General features: G+C 40.9%; 1 protein-coding gene across 1 annotated transcript in view; it reads left to right on the top strand.

The window, feature by feature from the left end:
* The window catches only part of ANKRD17 (ankyrin repeat domain 17), a 291,925-nt gene that overhangs the window by 158,229 nt on the left and 116,346 nt on the right, over nt 1-17,350 (top strand). Inside the window, 3 exon segments of the mRNA XM_033961546.1 lie at nt 8,036-8,098; nt 8,100-8,180; nt 8,792-8,894. Coding sequence (XP_033817437.1) covers nt 8,036-8,098; nt 8,100-8,180; nt 8,792-8,894 — 247 coding nt within the window.

Below are 17,350 nucleotides of genomic sequence, written 5' to 3'. Positions count from 1 at the left end.
GGGGTCGCCGTGGCCAGGAGGGTTTGGGCTCCCTTCTGGCCCGATATTGTCGGGAAGTCGGCGGTCCTTCGGGGTGGGGGTGCGAGTGGTCCTGCCGGGGGGGGGGGATGTATCGGACGTCGGGGAGTCGGCCGGGCAAGAGGGCTTGGGCTCCCTCTTGCTCCGATCGTGGATGCGGGTGCGGGTGGGAGCGCGTGCGAGTGGTCGTTCGGGGTGGGGGTGCGAGTGGTCCTGCTGGGGGGGTGAATCGGGCATCGGGCGGGGTGGGAACTATGTTTTAAAACTTTCGTATACCGCGCTCACGCATATAACGCGCGAGGGGTATGCGCGGTAGGTAAAAACGCGTATAACGCGCGCGTTATATGCGTGAAAATACGGTATATCTTGTGGAAACTTCGCACCATCAGATCTTACTTCGATACTACCGCCTTTACGCTTTTAGCTCAGACACTACTTTAGAGTATTCTAGATTATTGTAACATTGTTATATTTGACAAGCACTAAGAAAAACTTGGCTAGGCTAACTTTGGTTCATACAGTAGTAAGGATGATTTATGGCTTGAGGAAGTACGACCATGTAACTCCTTATTACTGTAGGTTGCATTGGCTCCCTGTGGAGGCATGGGTGATTTTTAAGTTAGGTTATGGAAATTAAGAACCATAAAAAAATATTTGATCCTTTATCGTTCAAGCTATTGGTTAAGGCATTAGTTTTATCTATTTTAGACTATTGTAACATCATCTATTTAGGAAAACCCAAAAAAATTATAAGGAAATTAAGGATAATTCATAATACAGTTGTTCAATTGATTTTTGGTTTAAAAAAGAACGACCATATTAGTCCATATTTTCGTTTACTTCATTGGCTGCCTTTGGAGGCAAGAGTATTATTCAAATTTTCCTGTATCTGCTTTAAGCTGATATCGGGATTGTCTCCAGCTTACCTTTTTCCTCATTTTGTGTTGCAAAGACCATCAAGAGAAACTAGAAACTTCTACTTATTTGCTTATCCAAAAATTAATGGGTGTAGATATAAGACCATCTTAGATAGGACCCTAGCATTTCAAGCTGGTAGGCAACAATCTTGGTTAGGTAAATGTATTCAGCAAGCTATGTTATCCTATTGCAGTTTTTGGAAATTAATTAAGAACGCTTTGTTCGGTAAGTTTATTACTTAGTGAGTTTTATTATTGAAATTCTATTTTACAAATATTTGTATTTTTTTACTGTATTATTTTATTTCGCTGATAGAACTTTTGGTTATGGCGGTATAAAAGAATAAAGTTATTATTATTATTATAAAGTCGCATCTGGTGTGGGCCCCACTCTATCTTGACAGATTTGTTTTTATGACACAGGAGAAGAGTAGAAAATCTCACGCCCTATTACATTCCCTTCAGTTAAGGGGTGTAAAAGTAAGAAACATCATGGTCACTGTCTTTCTTATCAAGCAGCTCATTACGATAAAGATATTCGCCCATTATTGATTAGATTTACATCTTTACACATTATAGAAAACTTCTGAAGACTTTTCTTTTTCCAAATTTTGACTAATTAGTCTCTATATATTACATTTTCTTTTTTGTATTTTCTCATAGCATAATCTTTTGTTAACCGCATTGAACTTAGGGCGTTTGTTATACTTGCTAATTAGTAAACCTATACTAAACATACACAGGAATAAGATAATGTTTCAAATTTAAAATAAAAATACAAATGTAAAATAGTCTGTTTTTATATGTACCATATGTGCTTATGTATAAGTCGAGGGCAGTTTTAGAACTAAAAATGGCAAACATGATGTGTGACTCATCTATAACTCGAGGCTGGGGTCCCACACTTCTCCCTTCCCCTGCCTTTCCCAACCTTCCTCCTTCCCTTCCCATAGCTCACAGCTTTATATATTTCAAACAGTGGTCAGAACAGACTTAAAGACAGAAGGAAACAGCTAAATTATCAGATTTCAGTATGTAAGGATTATATATTTATCCTTCATCAATAAGTCCTTAAATTCAGTTTTATTCTCTATTCTCTGTCTAAACTTTAGCAAGTTCACTAAAGCAAAATGTTCTAGAAAAATATTTTCAAAAATCACTCAACCCTTCTTATCTAAGATGAATATTTTATGCAGGTGTCAGTATTTCTTAGAACTCAACACACTTGTTTTTGTTTCCCCTCAAAAGAAAAAGCAATCAAAATTTTACTCACCAGCTCTTTTTGCACCAATAGTCTCAGATAATATTCTTCTTTGAACCTACTGCTTGAGCCATCGGCCAGTCCAATGGCTTTTAGCTCTCTCCAGGTCACCTGGTAATTGTCATGGACACTTTCCTGCAGGCATGCCCTCCTCTCAAGTTGCATGCTCAATGCAAACTTTCAACCAGCCAGAACATAGTTATTGTTTAAAATCTATAAACTAGGGCTGTACATTGATTACAATATTTAATTGCAAGATTGTGATTAAGATTTTTAATTGCATAAAGCACCTCCTCACATTTCCTCTCCGTATAGTGCAATAATATGCATAGCACACACGTACATTCTCAAAACTGACACATTTTAATTCAGTTGTCCCACTGAAAGGTGATATATCAAATCCCATTATCCTTCTTACTAAACTAAAATAAAATTATTTTACCTTTATTATCTGATGATTTTATCTTTCTGAACATCTCATTCCACATCTCTGGTTTTGCTTCCCTGCTCTGTCTATTCACTGTTTCTTTTTCTGTACCCTTTACTTCCTGACCTATATCTGTCTTTCACAATCAACTTACTTCAGTTTTCTTCCTCCTTTTTAAATCTGTCTAGTTTTTGGTCTCTTCTCTTCTCTGCCATTCATGGGCACCTTCATTATCTCTCCTCTTCCTTTTTTTTCCCCTTCCCTTCCCATGGGTGTCTTCTCTTTCCTCCCTCTCCCCACCACCTTGTGCTCACCATTTCTCTCCTCCCCTCCTCTATCACAATCTCCCTTCTTTTTCCCATCCCTATTTCCAAAATCTGGTCCTGTCAAAGATCATCCTATCCCCCCCCCCCCATCTGCACTTCTTTCTCCCAGCATATCTTCCTGTGAGCCTCTCTTCTCTTCCTTCCTCTCTCCATAGTTGGATATCTCTTTCTCTCTCTCTCTCTCTTCCCTCCTTCTCGCCATAATCCTCTTCTCCCTTTCTCCCTTATTCTGTGGTTGGGTATCTCTTTTTTTTTTCTCTCTCTCTCTCCCTCCCTTCCTCCATGGTTGGGTTGGGTTGGGTTGGTTGCTCTCTTTCCTTCCTTCCCTCTAACTAACCTATAGCCTGCAGGCAGTGCTAACAATTAAGTAGAGCACTACCAGCAGGCACGCCATGCTCTACAGTCTCTCTCAAATCTCTTTAGTCCCTGGTACCCTGGAACAGCTGATGTAACTTCCTGTTCCGGTGTAGCTGGAGTTGGCGAGCCTTTCAGCCATGTAAAAGGTTAGAGGGAGGATGGGGCTATAGTGGACCGTGGCAGGTGGCTGTGTCCTGCTACACCGGAATGACTGATATTACTTCCTATTATCCCAGGACAAGCAGGCAGCATATTCTCACAGATGGGTGATGTCATCCATGGAACCCAGTACGGACAGTGCAAAAGTGTACTGTCACTTTAAAGCTTTAGAAAGCATTGAGACTGCCTGCACCGTGCATGCGCAAGTGCCTTCCTGCCCTACACCAGCACACAAGATTGTCAGTATTTCGTTTTCCTGCAGAGTGAAGATGTATCTGGATTTCGTCCAGTCAAGTTTGCCTTCACACTTCATTTTTCATTATTTTCATTCTTTTTTTTGTCTTAGTTGGATTTTTTGGGTTTTTTTTAAACCTTTATTTCCTAACAAAAATGTCTTTATATTCACCATTGGACCTATAGGCAGTTTAAAGCCTTTGTCCTACATCGACAGCTTTTTAGCCTATTTTTACTCGACCCCGTGGTCCTCTATAATTTTTCCTTTCTGGCTGGATCTGTTCCCGATCTTCCAAGACTAAAAAAAACAAACAACACTCTTAACATCAACAAAATATTTTGTTTTTGTTTCTTCATGTTTATTTATTGAAGAAGATATTAGGCCTGGTGTAGGGTACCCAGCAACTCAGACTTTTATGCAGTACCGATCCTTATTGGTACCGGTGGACATTGACACATGTTTTACAGGCCTCTCTGCTTAATACATACCCCTCTTATTCTTGGGCAACGTATTACCTATCCAGTATAGCTGATAACCATGCTTTGAACTGAGGTGTTCATCTATTAAAATTCTCATTTCCTCATATATATACTACTTTAATTCCAGAGTGGTAATACTTCTATATCCTGCTCAACAACTTGAAATATAACTTGTATTTTGCATTTTTTTTGCTACTCTCTATGAAGTCATTTTAAAAAAAAAACCCAAATGGCAACCTTGTACCCAATTACCTTAACAACAGCTCAAGCCTACTCGATTGCATGTTCCTACCCCTGTAAGTTAGATTTACTCATTAGTTTCAAGTTCCATTGCTTACAATTCTATAGCTTTCACGCTCTATTCATTATGATATCCATATGACCTTCGTCATACATATTAGGACCTTTCATGTATGCAGTAAATATTATCTAATCTAATCCTTAGGTGTGTATACCGCATCATCTCCACGTTCGTAGAGCTCGACGCGGTTTACAGTAGGAGAAATAGGAAGGAACTACAACAGAGGGTTAGAGGTAGAAGTGTGAAGAAAATTTAGAGGACTTGGGATGCCAAGATATAAGAGATTTCCTTGATTCCTAAGTTGGAGGGAGACTTACATTTTTGAGAAAAGCCAATGCTCTTCTTACTCAAAGTTCCAATGACTGCTCTGTTTGATTCTAGTTTACGTAGTACTATGTTTTAATACCACACTGTGTATTTTCTAGTTTCTTCTACTGTATTATCCAATCACATACCTCAAGCAGTATGCCCTTTCCCCGTATTTCTACAAGGCACACAGAATGCTTTTGTTAACAAGTTTCCACTTCTTTCCTACTGGCCTAGTCTACTTTTGTGAAATTTTGGTGAAATTCCTCTTACCGTCATGTTTCCTCCAATTTGGGTAACCCTACTTGTCTTTCCTTTTTTTTTTAATAAATTAAAAGCTTTTATTGAAAAATGAAATACACAACCATATGCCAACAAAAAAAATTACAAAGTCATAAGAAAACCCAGACAGATAACATACCCCAAGAGTAATAACAGGCTGTGCAATCCAAGACCAAAACAAACTACCAGAATATACATAGTCCCACATAAACTGCACCACAACATTGCTCCCCTCCCTCCCAACATTGTTCCCCCCCCCCAATATACCAGACAATAGTAAACCCACACAACAATAATAAATCAAAGTAAATCAAGGCAGCATCCTCATTTCCAGGAGTCCCAACCCCCTCAGTAACCAGCTAAGTGTGCATGTGAAAGTTCTGCCAAATATGTGCATAACCATGGCGTCTAAACATGTTGGAGAGCAGTGAGTTGATACATGAGTTGCCAGTGTTGTATACCTGTTGCACCACCAACTGCCAAGTAGGGGACACAAGCTGAATTCCAATTGAGAATCCAACCACAACGAGCAGTATGTAATAGCCAACTTGCAAAAGATGGATCCCCCCTCTCTAAATCAAGCTCATGCCAAAACAGTAAGGGCTCCTTTTACCAAAGCTCACTAGCCGTTTTAGCACACCGCACTGGATTAGCGCACGCTTAGCCGAAAATCTACCACCTGCTCAAAAGGAGGGCAGTAGCGGCTAGCGCGCGGGGGCAAATTTAGCGTGCGCTATTCCGCACGTTAAGGCCCTAGCAGTGCTTTGTAAAAGGAGCCCTAAAGCATGATGCCAGCCAGCCGGGACTCTTTGCTCAGAATACGAGAAATTTGGTCAAAAACCCAGGTACAAAACTCTTTCATTCATCCTCACAGAGAGCCACCACATGTAGTAAATAGGTCCCACTTCCCCTCCAACACAACCCCTCCCTTCCCCCTGCAGCCTAGCCAAAGAATGTAAGGTATAGTACCGAGCAGAAAAGTACCTTGTAACCGTTTTCAACTATCAAGTTGCAATACCAGAAGATGCACCTCCCGCCAGATCCTGGCGAACAGTCCCAACAGTCCTGCGAATACAGACTCCCAATCACCCTCCCAAGCCTTCATATAGGGCAGCAAGGTATTTCCCTGAGCAGGGAGACACTTATATATTTCAGACAAGTCCCTTATGAGAGCCGGTTCCAGTAAAAGTTCAAAAGGCGTTTTAACCCCCATCATCTCCCCCCAAAATCCCGACGTCTATATATAATAATATAATAATAAATTTATTCTTTTATACCGCCATTACCAAAAGTTCTAGGCAGTTTATACCATAAGAAACTGGACAGTCAGCGAAATACATTCATACCATGAAAATAAAATCGTACAATAAAAGTTAAAAATATGATTACAATCTTAAAAATACCCAACTAAGTGATTAAATTTGTCAAACAGAGAAGACTTGACTCATTTTCGAAAAGAACAGTAGGACATGGCTTGATGAATACATTCACCAAGCCAAAATTGCAGTTTACCTGCTTGAAACGCTAAGGTCCTGTCAAAAAAGGGTCACCATTTGGCTTGGGATAGGCAAATAAGTGAGAACTTACTTGTATTCCTTGATGGTCTATATAACTCAAAGTGAGGGGAAAAGATAAACTGGAGCCAAATCCTGATATCAACTTAAACAAATTTATATAGTGCACTACCTGTAAGTAGGGAAAACAAATCACGGGGAGCTAGGCCCTACAATTTATTTTTATCACTCTTCAGTCCCACTTGGACATCTCTTCTCTTTAATTTGGGCATTGTACAAGCTCACCCTGAATTAAGAGTTTTTCCTGCACCAGGAATATATACTTCACTGTCTTTCTCATCTAAAGCAACTGCAGTACAGCCATAGTTTGTCTACTGACCTTCCATGAAGTTAAGAGAATATCAAGAATGATATGGCATTGATGAGAACGACCCTGGTTTATTAATGGGATTTTAAAAGTTGAAATCTCTCAACTTATACATGAGCATATATGGTTTTTGAAGAGGGAAAAATAGGCATCGTTAAACCCTATATGAAATAATTGAAGGGCTTATTTCAAAATCCTCTAAGTCCAATGCAACTAAAAAGGACTTAGGACTGGATGATACAGAACTCCAATAACCTAGTGAAAAAAACCCAGTTTGGAAGTGACCTTTCATTTTCTGGGCAATGCATCAACACAAACAGTGTACAAATTAGTACGCAACACTGTGTTTTGTTGAGTATCATGGTGAAATGGAGGAACTGTGACTGGCGCCTGTGCATGAGCTGAGTGGTAGGTGCAACTCTTGTGCGCACGTGTAATTGTGAGTTGCCAGTGGGTAAGCAGCAGCAAGGGTTAAAAAAGTAAAAAAAAACCCTCCTGCTACAGCTGAAATTTTTATTTTATTTTTTGCGTTTTATGCCATATATTAGACATGGCTGTTGGGCGTGGGACACACAGCACAAGCACAATCAGCATTTAAAATTCAAGCAAACTACTCCTACTAGAGAAAACACCCGACAGCGCCCCATCTGTCGTAAAAAGTTTGCATGTGAAAGATGGACATTCTTTGCTGTGCATTGCATGGAGTGCTCATTTTAATACTAATTAGTTCCTTGTAATACATTTAAATAGGATTCTTGGTGGCTCCTTTCACAATCGATATAAAGCCCCCCAAGAACCCTTTTGTTGCATTGGTAGCTAAGCTAACTTGCAAGTAAAACTGGCTTTAACCAGTTTTGCTTGCACGGTAGTCTTTTGAGCATTTGGGGCCTTAGTGAGCTATGGAAATAATCCCTTCCATATATTCTTACGCATGTTATTGCTTATTTTGAGGGGGTGTGGTATTCTAGAAAGCTGTAAGTTAGCTGTGGAAGCCCCATATTAAAGATCTAGAGGTTAAAATTGATCTAAAAATATGTACAGCTTTGGGTATTGTAACCTTTCAAAAACTTTTCTGTTTCCCTTTAGGATGGTTCTACGATGCTGATAGAAGCTTCCAAAGGTGGTCACACTAGTGTGGTTTGCTATTTATATGGATTATCCCAATAAACTTGCTTGCTGCTCCTCCTCCTGATGCACCCAGTTGACCCCACCTTCACATGATTTAAATCGAGTAAGACTCGAGTATCCTCTCTTGTTTTGTATTAATTTAGCTTTATTGGTGCACACCCTGAGAACTAGAAACTATAGTAAATCACAATTTTATGTTAAAAAAAACCTTAAACATGTAAGCATCTTAATTTTTGTTCTTTAGACGAAGCTTCAATTTGCAGGAAAATAAGGATTCTGGTTTTATTCATGCCTTGTCTTCATGTTTCTTCCCATGAATATTGCCAAAATAACATAATCCCAAAATGTGTGCACTGTTTTTAAGGTTATTTGCGCAGAAATTGTGATTCCTTAAGTTTTATAGTTCTTAAGAGAATAAATTAACAGTGCACCTAAAATTATGCTGCAAGGATTTGTTTTGATCATGTAACATTAGTTATGTGCAGAAATAAAAAGATATGTATTCTATACAAATGAGGCCTATGTGCTTATGATCAGTTGTACACAGAGCAGTGAGCTCTGTTTTTGCTGGGTGTGAGATGTTAGTGCCCCTCATTTATGTAAATGTTATGCATGTCGCTCTGTAAAAAGTTACTTGACTTATAATTTGAAGTACGATATATATAGTGACCATGTAGGAAGAAATGTTAGCAATTACAGTGTCCCATGTTTTAGGCTCCTCGTGTACCAGTGCAGGCATTGCCCATGGTCGTTCCACCACAGGAGCCTGACAAACCCCCTGCCAATGTCGCTACAACCCTTCCCATCAGAAATAAAGGTCAGTTGTAGTTTTGCAGACTTTCTGAAAAAAAAAAAAAGTAGATCTTTATATAGTAGGAAAATATTTGCGTTCATTTTTTTCCTTTTAATATATGTCCTCTTGTTCTCATAGTAATTGTGTTGACTATCTTAAAGAACACAGCTGTGTGTTCAGTAATTGGTTAAAAAAATGTCTTAAGTTCTCATGTTCTATAGGTATCTGCCTTCGTTAAATCACTTCTAAGATGTCTGGTTGTGTTTAAAATCAAAATGTGTTATGATGGTGGACAGCAACTAAATGTGCAATCAAAATTAATAAAAATTTTAAGCAGTCAGTGTGTTTAGCACCATCTCATTTAGTCCTAATACAAGGCAGAACTTTTTAATGCTATAAGATGAAAGGTAAGGGGCCCTCTTTTTTCAGACACTTGAATGTGATAGTGGTTTGAAACCCATTTTTCTTTACCTTTTGTTCCTTGTAATATTTCATATGGTGTGCATGTGTACCATGTAGAGGGTAAACCATTTTTTCTCTCTTATAATGAACGATGATTTTTGTTTGCCTGCATTGTATTTTATCTGTATGTTCTGTTCATTTGCTTTGTAATGTATTGGTTGAACCATAATTTGTATTGTATTGAAAGAGAGTTTTGTATCTAAGAGAAATTCTTCCTGTTGCATTTAATTCTCCCTTGTGTTTTCCCCTGTCTAGCCTTCAGGTGGTACTGTTTTCCTTCTGTGTAACCTTCCATTCATGTAAGCCAGCAGAGTGTGCTTGCTTCAATAGCTTTGTGCTGCTCCGCTCTTTTGCAGTTGATATTTCTGATGCAATGTGTCTAGATTCAGACGTTCTGACTATAGGTAATATCTCCCTTCTCATGAGTTCTGTTGAGAGAAGGGTAACATTTGCATTCTTCAACTCTGCCTCCTTTTCCAGTTTCTGTAGTCCCCTCTTCAGTTTTTCCTTCTCCAAGTAAGTTGAGAAGGTGTTCTGATGCACTGTGATCAATTCTTTCTTATTTTTGGTTTTTTGTCCAAATCTGGAGGGGTTTTATTTTTGGTACTCAAGAGGTTCCCAATGGCCCTGGGACAGCTCTGCCTGGGAAAGGATGCAGACTCTGTGAGAGAAGTCTGCAGCTAGTAGGGAGACACGTGGGGGTACCTTGTCAGCCTGCAGTTATACTTTTGGAGCTTGGGGGTCTGTCCCCATGGTAACTGGCTTTCAACCTGATTTATTAGGTGCTTGAGTGTAGGCTATTTGGCCTTTATGTGGTTAGGTCGAGCTTTGGCGGGGCTGGCTGTGACAGCTGAAGCAGGCTAGCACCAATACAGAGAGACAGTGAGTACAGGAAATTGGTTGTGGGGGGGGGGTGTCTAAAATTGCATGTTTCAAGCATTTCTGGGACTGGATTAGGGTCCCCCATCTCCAAAATTCTCTTTCAATATTTTTTTGACCTTTTATTTGGTTTCTTGGGCCATTTGACGTGACCATGCTGCCATGGCAGTCATATTGGATTTCCCAATTTTTATTTAAAAACCTCCATCTGCCTCAAAACCCTTCAGTTTTGCAAGAAATCATGTAGGATGGACCCCTCAGGCTGTGATACCCCTATATCATGCCAGATTTGCGCTGGATGTCTGGCTGAGGAACATCTATGCTCCTCATGTTGCGGAGCATGTGAGAGAGGGGCAGGAGCCTTGGGCTTAGCCTCATCTGCTACCTCTAGGGATGGGGGATGGCAGATGGCTCCTTTGGGAAAAAATCTCATCCAGAGTATCTGAAAAATGATTGGGCGAAGTGCAAATGTATGGACGCCACAAAGCCCAAGAGGAAACCATGGGAAGTCCTAAAGGGGTCCTTGTGACCCCTAGTCAGGGTTTTACCCCTGATTTTTTTTAAATCATAACATAACATTGTACTTATAAACCGCATAAGGTTAATAATAAAAATAACATAAGAAACAGATAAGATTATTTGGCCAGATACTTTGAAAAAAGGTAAGTTTTCAATTGGGTTCTAAAATGTTTGTAAGAGCAAAAACTACACAACAAAGGTCAAAATTCCTTATCGTGGAAAGTAGCCTGGAATGTTAATGTATGATCCAAGGATTTCTTGCTTTTACAACTTTGAACAGAAGGAAAGATAAACAAAGCATGTGATCCTCTTCTGTGTTTAAAAGATGCTAAAAGGAATCTATCAGTCATATAGATTGGAGCAATACCATACACAATTTTATAACAAAGGCAACCCAACTTAAACAAAGCACAAGCTTCCACTGGAAGCCAGTGCAACTTGTGATAGAAGAGTGTCACATGGTCATATTTCCTCAAACCATAAATCAATTTAACTGCCGTGTTCTGAATTAATCTAAGTCTAGCCATTTAATGTGAATGGTTTTCTTAGATTGTCGGGGTTTCCAGGATCCAGCGGAAGGAGCGCTGGTGGCTGCGTAAGAGTGTTGCCCATTTAAAGTGCACACCTCCCAAGAAGAGGTTCCGGGGCAGGGTCCAGATGCTCAGCCAGATAGGGACTGGGGAGTTTGATAGTCTGACTCTATGCCTTTGCTGTCGCAGAGTGAGTCTTCCCTTGTGAGAGATGAAGCGCGGGCAGAGAACATAAGTCCAGAGGCAGTAGTAGCACTAGATCAGGGAAAGGACCCCACTGTGCCATCAGTTTAAGTTGACAACCTTGTTGAAACTTATTGCTGAGAACACTGCAAGAATTAACACTGGATTCTCCACAGGCATCTGCTACATAATGCTCTGTTATAAGTGCTTCCCAAGCTCAGACTTCTTTTTTCCCCTCGCATCCTATTCTCACTTCCTTATTTATGGAGCATCTGGAGACCCTGGAGGGCTCACTACAGGTAGCTAAGACTATGGCAACGCTTTACCCTATGGCTCCTGAATTTCAGCAGAGAGATTCAGGGATTTTCCCTCACTGAAGCTGCAGTTATACTCCTGGGCAGTAGGGGTGGTGAACAAATCTGCGGTAACTGCCTGTCCCAGAATGCCCTAAGCTTTGAAGCTTGGTACTGAGATCCATTAGGGAAGGGATATAGCCCTGCTGAATCAGAGGAACGGAACTCAGGCAGGGAGGAGTACTTCTTTCTCAGACTGGAATCATTCAGAGAAGTCCCTGAGGGAAAGAGAGACTTTCTTTTTTCTTAGCTCTAGGTTGAGAAGGGGCTATGGAAAGGACTGGAGAGTGTATGAGAATATCAAGGGGATTATTGGTCTCTGCTGGGCTATGGTAAGCTAACTGACTTAATTTGAAGATTGTAAATGGGATAAAAAAGGAAACAATCCACTGCGTAAAGGCTCACGGCGCTCATTCACCAGTTCTCTGGAGGAGCTGGTAACCCAGAGAACATATCAGAGTTCTTGGCAGAGGTATGGAAATTTCAAAGCATATTCGCTCCTCTGGTCCACGTGCCCCTGTGGCTTCCAAAAAGGTCTCGATGATGCCAGGTCAGCAGCCTTGGCCTCCTGCCGATAGGAGGGAGGGTTAGCAGCCTATTGGGAGTTATGGGCATGGATAAGCTCAGACTGCTGGGTGCTGGAGTCGGATACAAATTCGGATTCAGCTACCTCCTAGCAGATTTACTTTGTGGACTCCTTTGGGTGGATGAGCTAGAGGATGACTGGACAAATTTTTCCCATCCCCGCGGGAACTGATTTTTTCATCCCGTCCCTGTGAGTTCTTTTTCCTGTCCCTGCCCCATTCTGCAAGCTCCAGTTTGTATCTGCACAAGCCTCAAACTCTTTAAAATCATAAGTATTCAAGGCTTGTGTGGTTTAAAGCAGAGCTTACAGGAATGGGACAGAGACAGCGACAAAACTCATGGGGACAGGATGGGGAAATTGAGGTTTCTGTGGGGGACAGGGACAAATTTGTCCCCCGTGTCATTTTCTAGTCTGGGCCAACAGTACAAAAGACTCATAGACATTAAAGCCTTAGAGCCTATTCTTCCTGCAGAATCGGGCTTGGGCAGATACTCAATATACTTCATAGTGTCCAAGAAAGATTCAGATGATCGGAGATCAAGTCCTAGATCTGAAGTCAGTCAATGCAACACTAAAGGTGCCGTGGTTCCACAAGAAGAATGCTCATTGAGTCATTGTGGCAGTTGCACCAGGGAAATTCCTGTTCCTCCATGGATTTGACGGAGACCTTTCTCCATATTCCCATATTTTCTAGAGCACAGAAGGTTCTTGATGATATCAATGTGCTGGGGAGATATTTTCAGTTCTCCATACTGCTCTTCTTTCTGGCAACGGCTCCATGCACCTGCACCAAGGTGATGGTAAGTTGTGGCGGCCGCTCCTTAGAAAGGATGGAATTCAGGAGGAGTGCAGTGTCCCAGGTGGGTCTAGCTGTTGGAAAGACCTGGCTGGATGTCAACTAGCCAAAAGAAACACATGGGAGTTGACCAAGACCCTGGAGTATTTGGCAATCCATTTCAACATGGCAGAGGGTCATGTCCTTCTTTCTAAAACACGCAAATGGAAGCTTACAAATCAGATTTCAGATTTCCCAAAGATGCCAATTCCTACAGCTTGGCACTATCTCCAGGTACTAGGATCCATGACAGCATCATAGAAGTAGTCCCTTGGGCAAAGGCTCATATGCGTTCTCTCCAGGACAGCACTGTGTTCCGATGGACCCGCAGATGGATTCACTCAAGAAGTTGCTAGGCATTATCATCGATTGCTCACTCATATATAAGGGATCAAATAAATTCTCTTGTAAAAAAGTGTTTTTTTTCAATTTCCGTATCTTGAGAAGAATGAGAGCATTTTTTTCCTTAGTAGCACTTTTTCTGTCCTGGTTCAATCAATCATTCTGTTCAAGGCTGGACTATTGCAATTCAATGGATCTGGGTCTTTCCAAGGCAGGTTGTAGAGATTCAGCTGATACAGAATGCTGCTGCTAAGCTTATTTTGGGGGTAAGAGTAAATTCGACCATGTGTCCCCACTACTCACATTGGCTTCCAGTCCATCTTATGAATCCATTTTTAAATGCAATTGCATTGCATTTAAGATCTTATTTGGCATTTTCACTACTCTGTTCCTTTGGACTGGAATGTGTACAGATCTCATCTTGCCAGAAGTTCTCAAAAACTAGAACTTTTGGTTTCCTTCCCTCAGGGGCAATATAAATCTATCAGGAGATTTAGTTACTCTTTTGCTTTCAAGTTGACAGAGCTCTGGAACAATTTGCCGTTTTCACTAAGAAGTTTAGGCCCCTTCTTATTATTTCAAAAAGCCCTGAAGACATTCTTGTTAATTTTGAAAATTAGTCATTTTTATTTTTTAAATCAGATTATTATTATTATTTGTTCTTTCGTATTATGTTTTCACTTAGTGTTAACCATTTGGTTGATGACCCGGTCTATAAAACAAAGTTTAGTTTAGTTTAGAGTTTGTGTTGGTGCCTCTGACTGAAGGTGTTGGAAAAAGGCAAGCCTCTGTGCATTTCTTCTTGGGTGATTCTGACGACTGATGCCAGCTAGGTGTCATCGTTGAGGATAAATTGAAATCCTCAGGCTCAATGTATGGCAGCAGCTAAAAAAGCAAATAGAATGTTAGGAATTATCAGGAAAGGAATGGAAAGGCAAAGATGAAAAATGTATAATTGCCTTTGTATCACTCTGTGGTACAGCTGCACATTGAATACTGTGTGCAGTTCTGGTTACTGTATCTCAAAAAAGGTATAGCGGTATTAGAAAAGGTACAGAGAAGGACGGCAAAAATGATAAAAGGGATGGGCGATTTCCCTATGAGGAAAGGCTAAAGCAGCTAGGGGGTCTTCATCTTGGAGAAGAGGTGACTTGGGGGTGATAAAGATTCTATAAAATACTGAGTAGAGTTGAAGGAGTGGATGTGAGTCACTTTTTTACTCTTTTCAAAAATGCCTAGGACTAGGGGACATGCGAAGAAACTATAAGTAGTGAGATTTAAAACAAATTGGAGAAAATATTTCTTTGCACAATTTGTAATTAAACTCTGGAATTCATTGCTGGAGAATATGGTGAAATCGGTTAGCTTAGCAGGGTTTAAAAAAGGTTTGGATAAATTTCCTAAAAAGAGAAGTCCATAGGCCATTATTAAGATGCTTGGGGGAAATCTACTGCTTATTCTTAGGATAATAATAGCTAGGGTACTTGGGATCTAGGTTGGCCACTTTTGGAAGCAGGCCACAGAGCATGATGGACCTTTTGAGGATTTGTCCCAGTATGGCAATTCTTAAGTTTTCATTAGCCTTGATTGCCCAGTTCAGAGCCAATAGACACCGGCACAAAGGAAGTGGTCCCATAAATCGACTGGAGCTGGAAGCCATTCGGCTCACCCTACAAAACTTCGGGAAAATCCCTAAAAACAAAGCAGGCAGGATTTTCTCAGAGAATGCTACAGCAGGGGTTTATGTCAATTGACAGGAAGGCACCAGAAGTATTTATTTATTCATTTTCTAATCCGGTCCTCCCTAAAGAGCCAGGACGGGTTACAGGTCAACATACACAGATATACAGTTAACAGGTTACAATTTGCCATAGTTACAATACAAGTTTTTATCCTAACTCAACACATGCTAGGGATCTAATACTAAGATCCATAATAGTACTCGGCTTGCCTGGAGGCCAAGTTGTTTCATTGGTAGAATCCTACCTTCAGGTGCTTTCTGCAGCACATGTAGCAGGAGTAGACATTATGCAAGCCGACTTTTTTGCCCAGCAGACCATTGGATCCGGGGAGTGATCTCTGTCCCACAAGGCATTTGACTACATAGTGCTTTTGATGGGGGCAGCTGGCACTCGAAAATGGAGCCGTTCTTCAGTCCCAGGTTCGAGCCAGGAAACTCTGGCATTGAGTGCCCTAGTTCAAACCGTGATCAGAACAATGGCTGCTGTACGTATTTCCCCTGTGGCTCATGATAGACTGGGTCATACGGTAGATAGCGAACCATCCGGGGTTGGTAATCCGAGGTGGTGCCGGATTGGCCACATCGGCTGTGATATGCGGAGCTGGTATGCTTTCAAAAGGACAGAGGTCTCAAATTGTCGGTACATTCGGATTCTCCTGTCGCAGGGTCTGGAATGCTTTGATCTTACAGCATGGCTCTTGAGGGTGCAGCTCTAGCGCAAAAGGATTACTCAGAAGTGGTCATAGCTGACCTCCTTAGAGCCAAGAGACCAATAATGATCATGGCTTATATAAAGGTCTGGAAGCTGTTTCAACATTGGTGTGTGAAGGACAAGGTGAAGCTGTTAAAAAGCCCTGATGTCAGTGGTTTTAGTATTTCAGTAAGCCGGTATGAACAAAGGACTGGCAGTGGGGTCCCTCAAAGAGCAGGTAGCAGACCTCTTGTGGCTTCAGAGCCTAAATGGGAAAAAGGCTCTTTGGTCTCACATCCTGACATAGCCAGGTTTTTCAAAGGAGCGCTCAGGTTGTGGCCTCCGGTGAGAGAGCTGTTCCATCTTGTGGAATCTTTTTTTTTTATAATTCTTTATTCATTTTGAAACTTAAAATAGCGCATACATGGAATACATTACAGAATATATTAAAAAATAGCACTTACAACTATTTCCATATAAACAAGAAAACAATCCCAAGATAATATCTCACTCCCTCTCTCCCACCCCCCTCCCTGGATGTGTAAATTCTAATTAGAAGTAAAGGGAAAATATTCAAGTATTATCAATAAAGTTAGTCAATGGACCCCATACCCTTTTAAACCAATTTATTAGTTCCTTGCATAAATATATTTTTCGTATCTATAAACTAAACTTATATGAGTGCTATTGTGAAATCTTAACATTGTTTGAGGGGGCTCAGTAAGACTCTGTTTAAGCTTTTGCAGGAAGCATCTTTGCTGGATCTGACATTGAAAACAGGGTTCCTGGTAGCCATCATCTCGGCGAGAAGGGGTCTCAGAGATTCAGGCACTATCATGCAGAGAACCATTTCTCAGACTTACCAAAGCAAGAGTTTTCATTTTTTCCAAAGGTGTTGTCAGCCTTCCTTATCAATCAAAAGGTCAGGTTATCCGCATTCCATTCTATGGGGTTCCAAGAAGACAGACAAACTGTTGGAAATTGTTAGATGTGCGGAGAGTTGTTCTCCATTACTTTGAAGTGACGAATGAATTTTCTCTCTGAAATCATCTTTTTGTCCTCACCAATGCTCTTGCTGGGTAATTCAGCATCTAAGGCAACTATTTCCACATGGATTTGTAAGTCAATCTTATTGGCTTACATTGGCTGTGGGAAATGGCCACTGATGTCCTTGAGAGCACACTCCACTAGAGTTGTGGCTTCTTTGTGGGCGGAGTCTCGGGCAATTCCTCCCAGGAGATTTGTAGGGCAGCTATGTGGTCCACTCTCCATACATTTACAAAGTTTTACAGAGTGGATGTGACAGCACAAGAGGATATAGCCTCTGGGTCTTCAGTTTTAAGGGTAGGCTCATCTGTC

The sequence above is a fragment of the Geotrypetes seraphini genome, chromosome 1, assembly GCF_902459505.1.
Source record: "Geotrypetes seraphini chromosome 1, aGeoSer1.1, whole genome shotgun sequence".
Classification (NCBI taxonomy): Eukaryota; Metazoa; Chordata; class Amphibia; order Gymnophiona; family Dermophiidae; genus Geotrypetes; species Geotrypetes seraphini.
The sequence above is the reverse complement of the archived record's forward strand: the minus strand, read 5'-3'. Positions and strand labels throughout refer to the sequence as shown.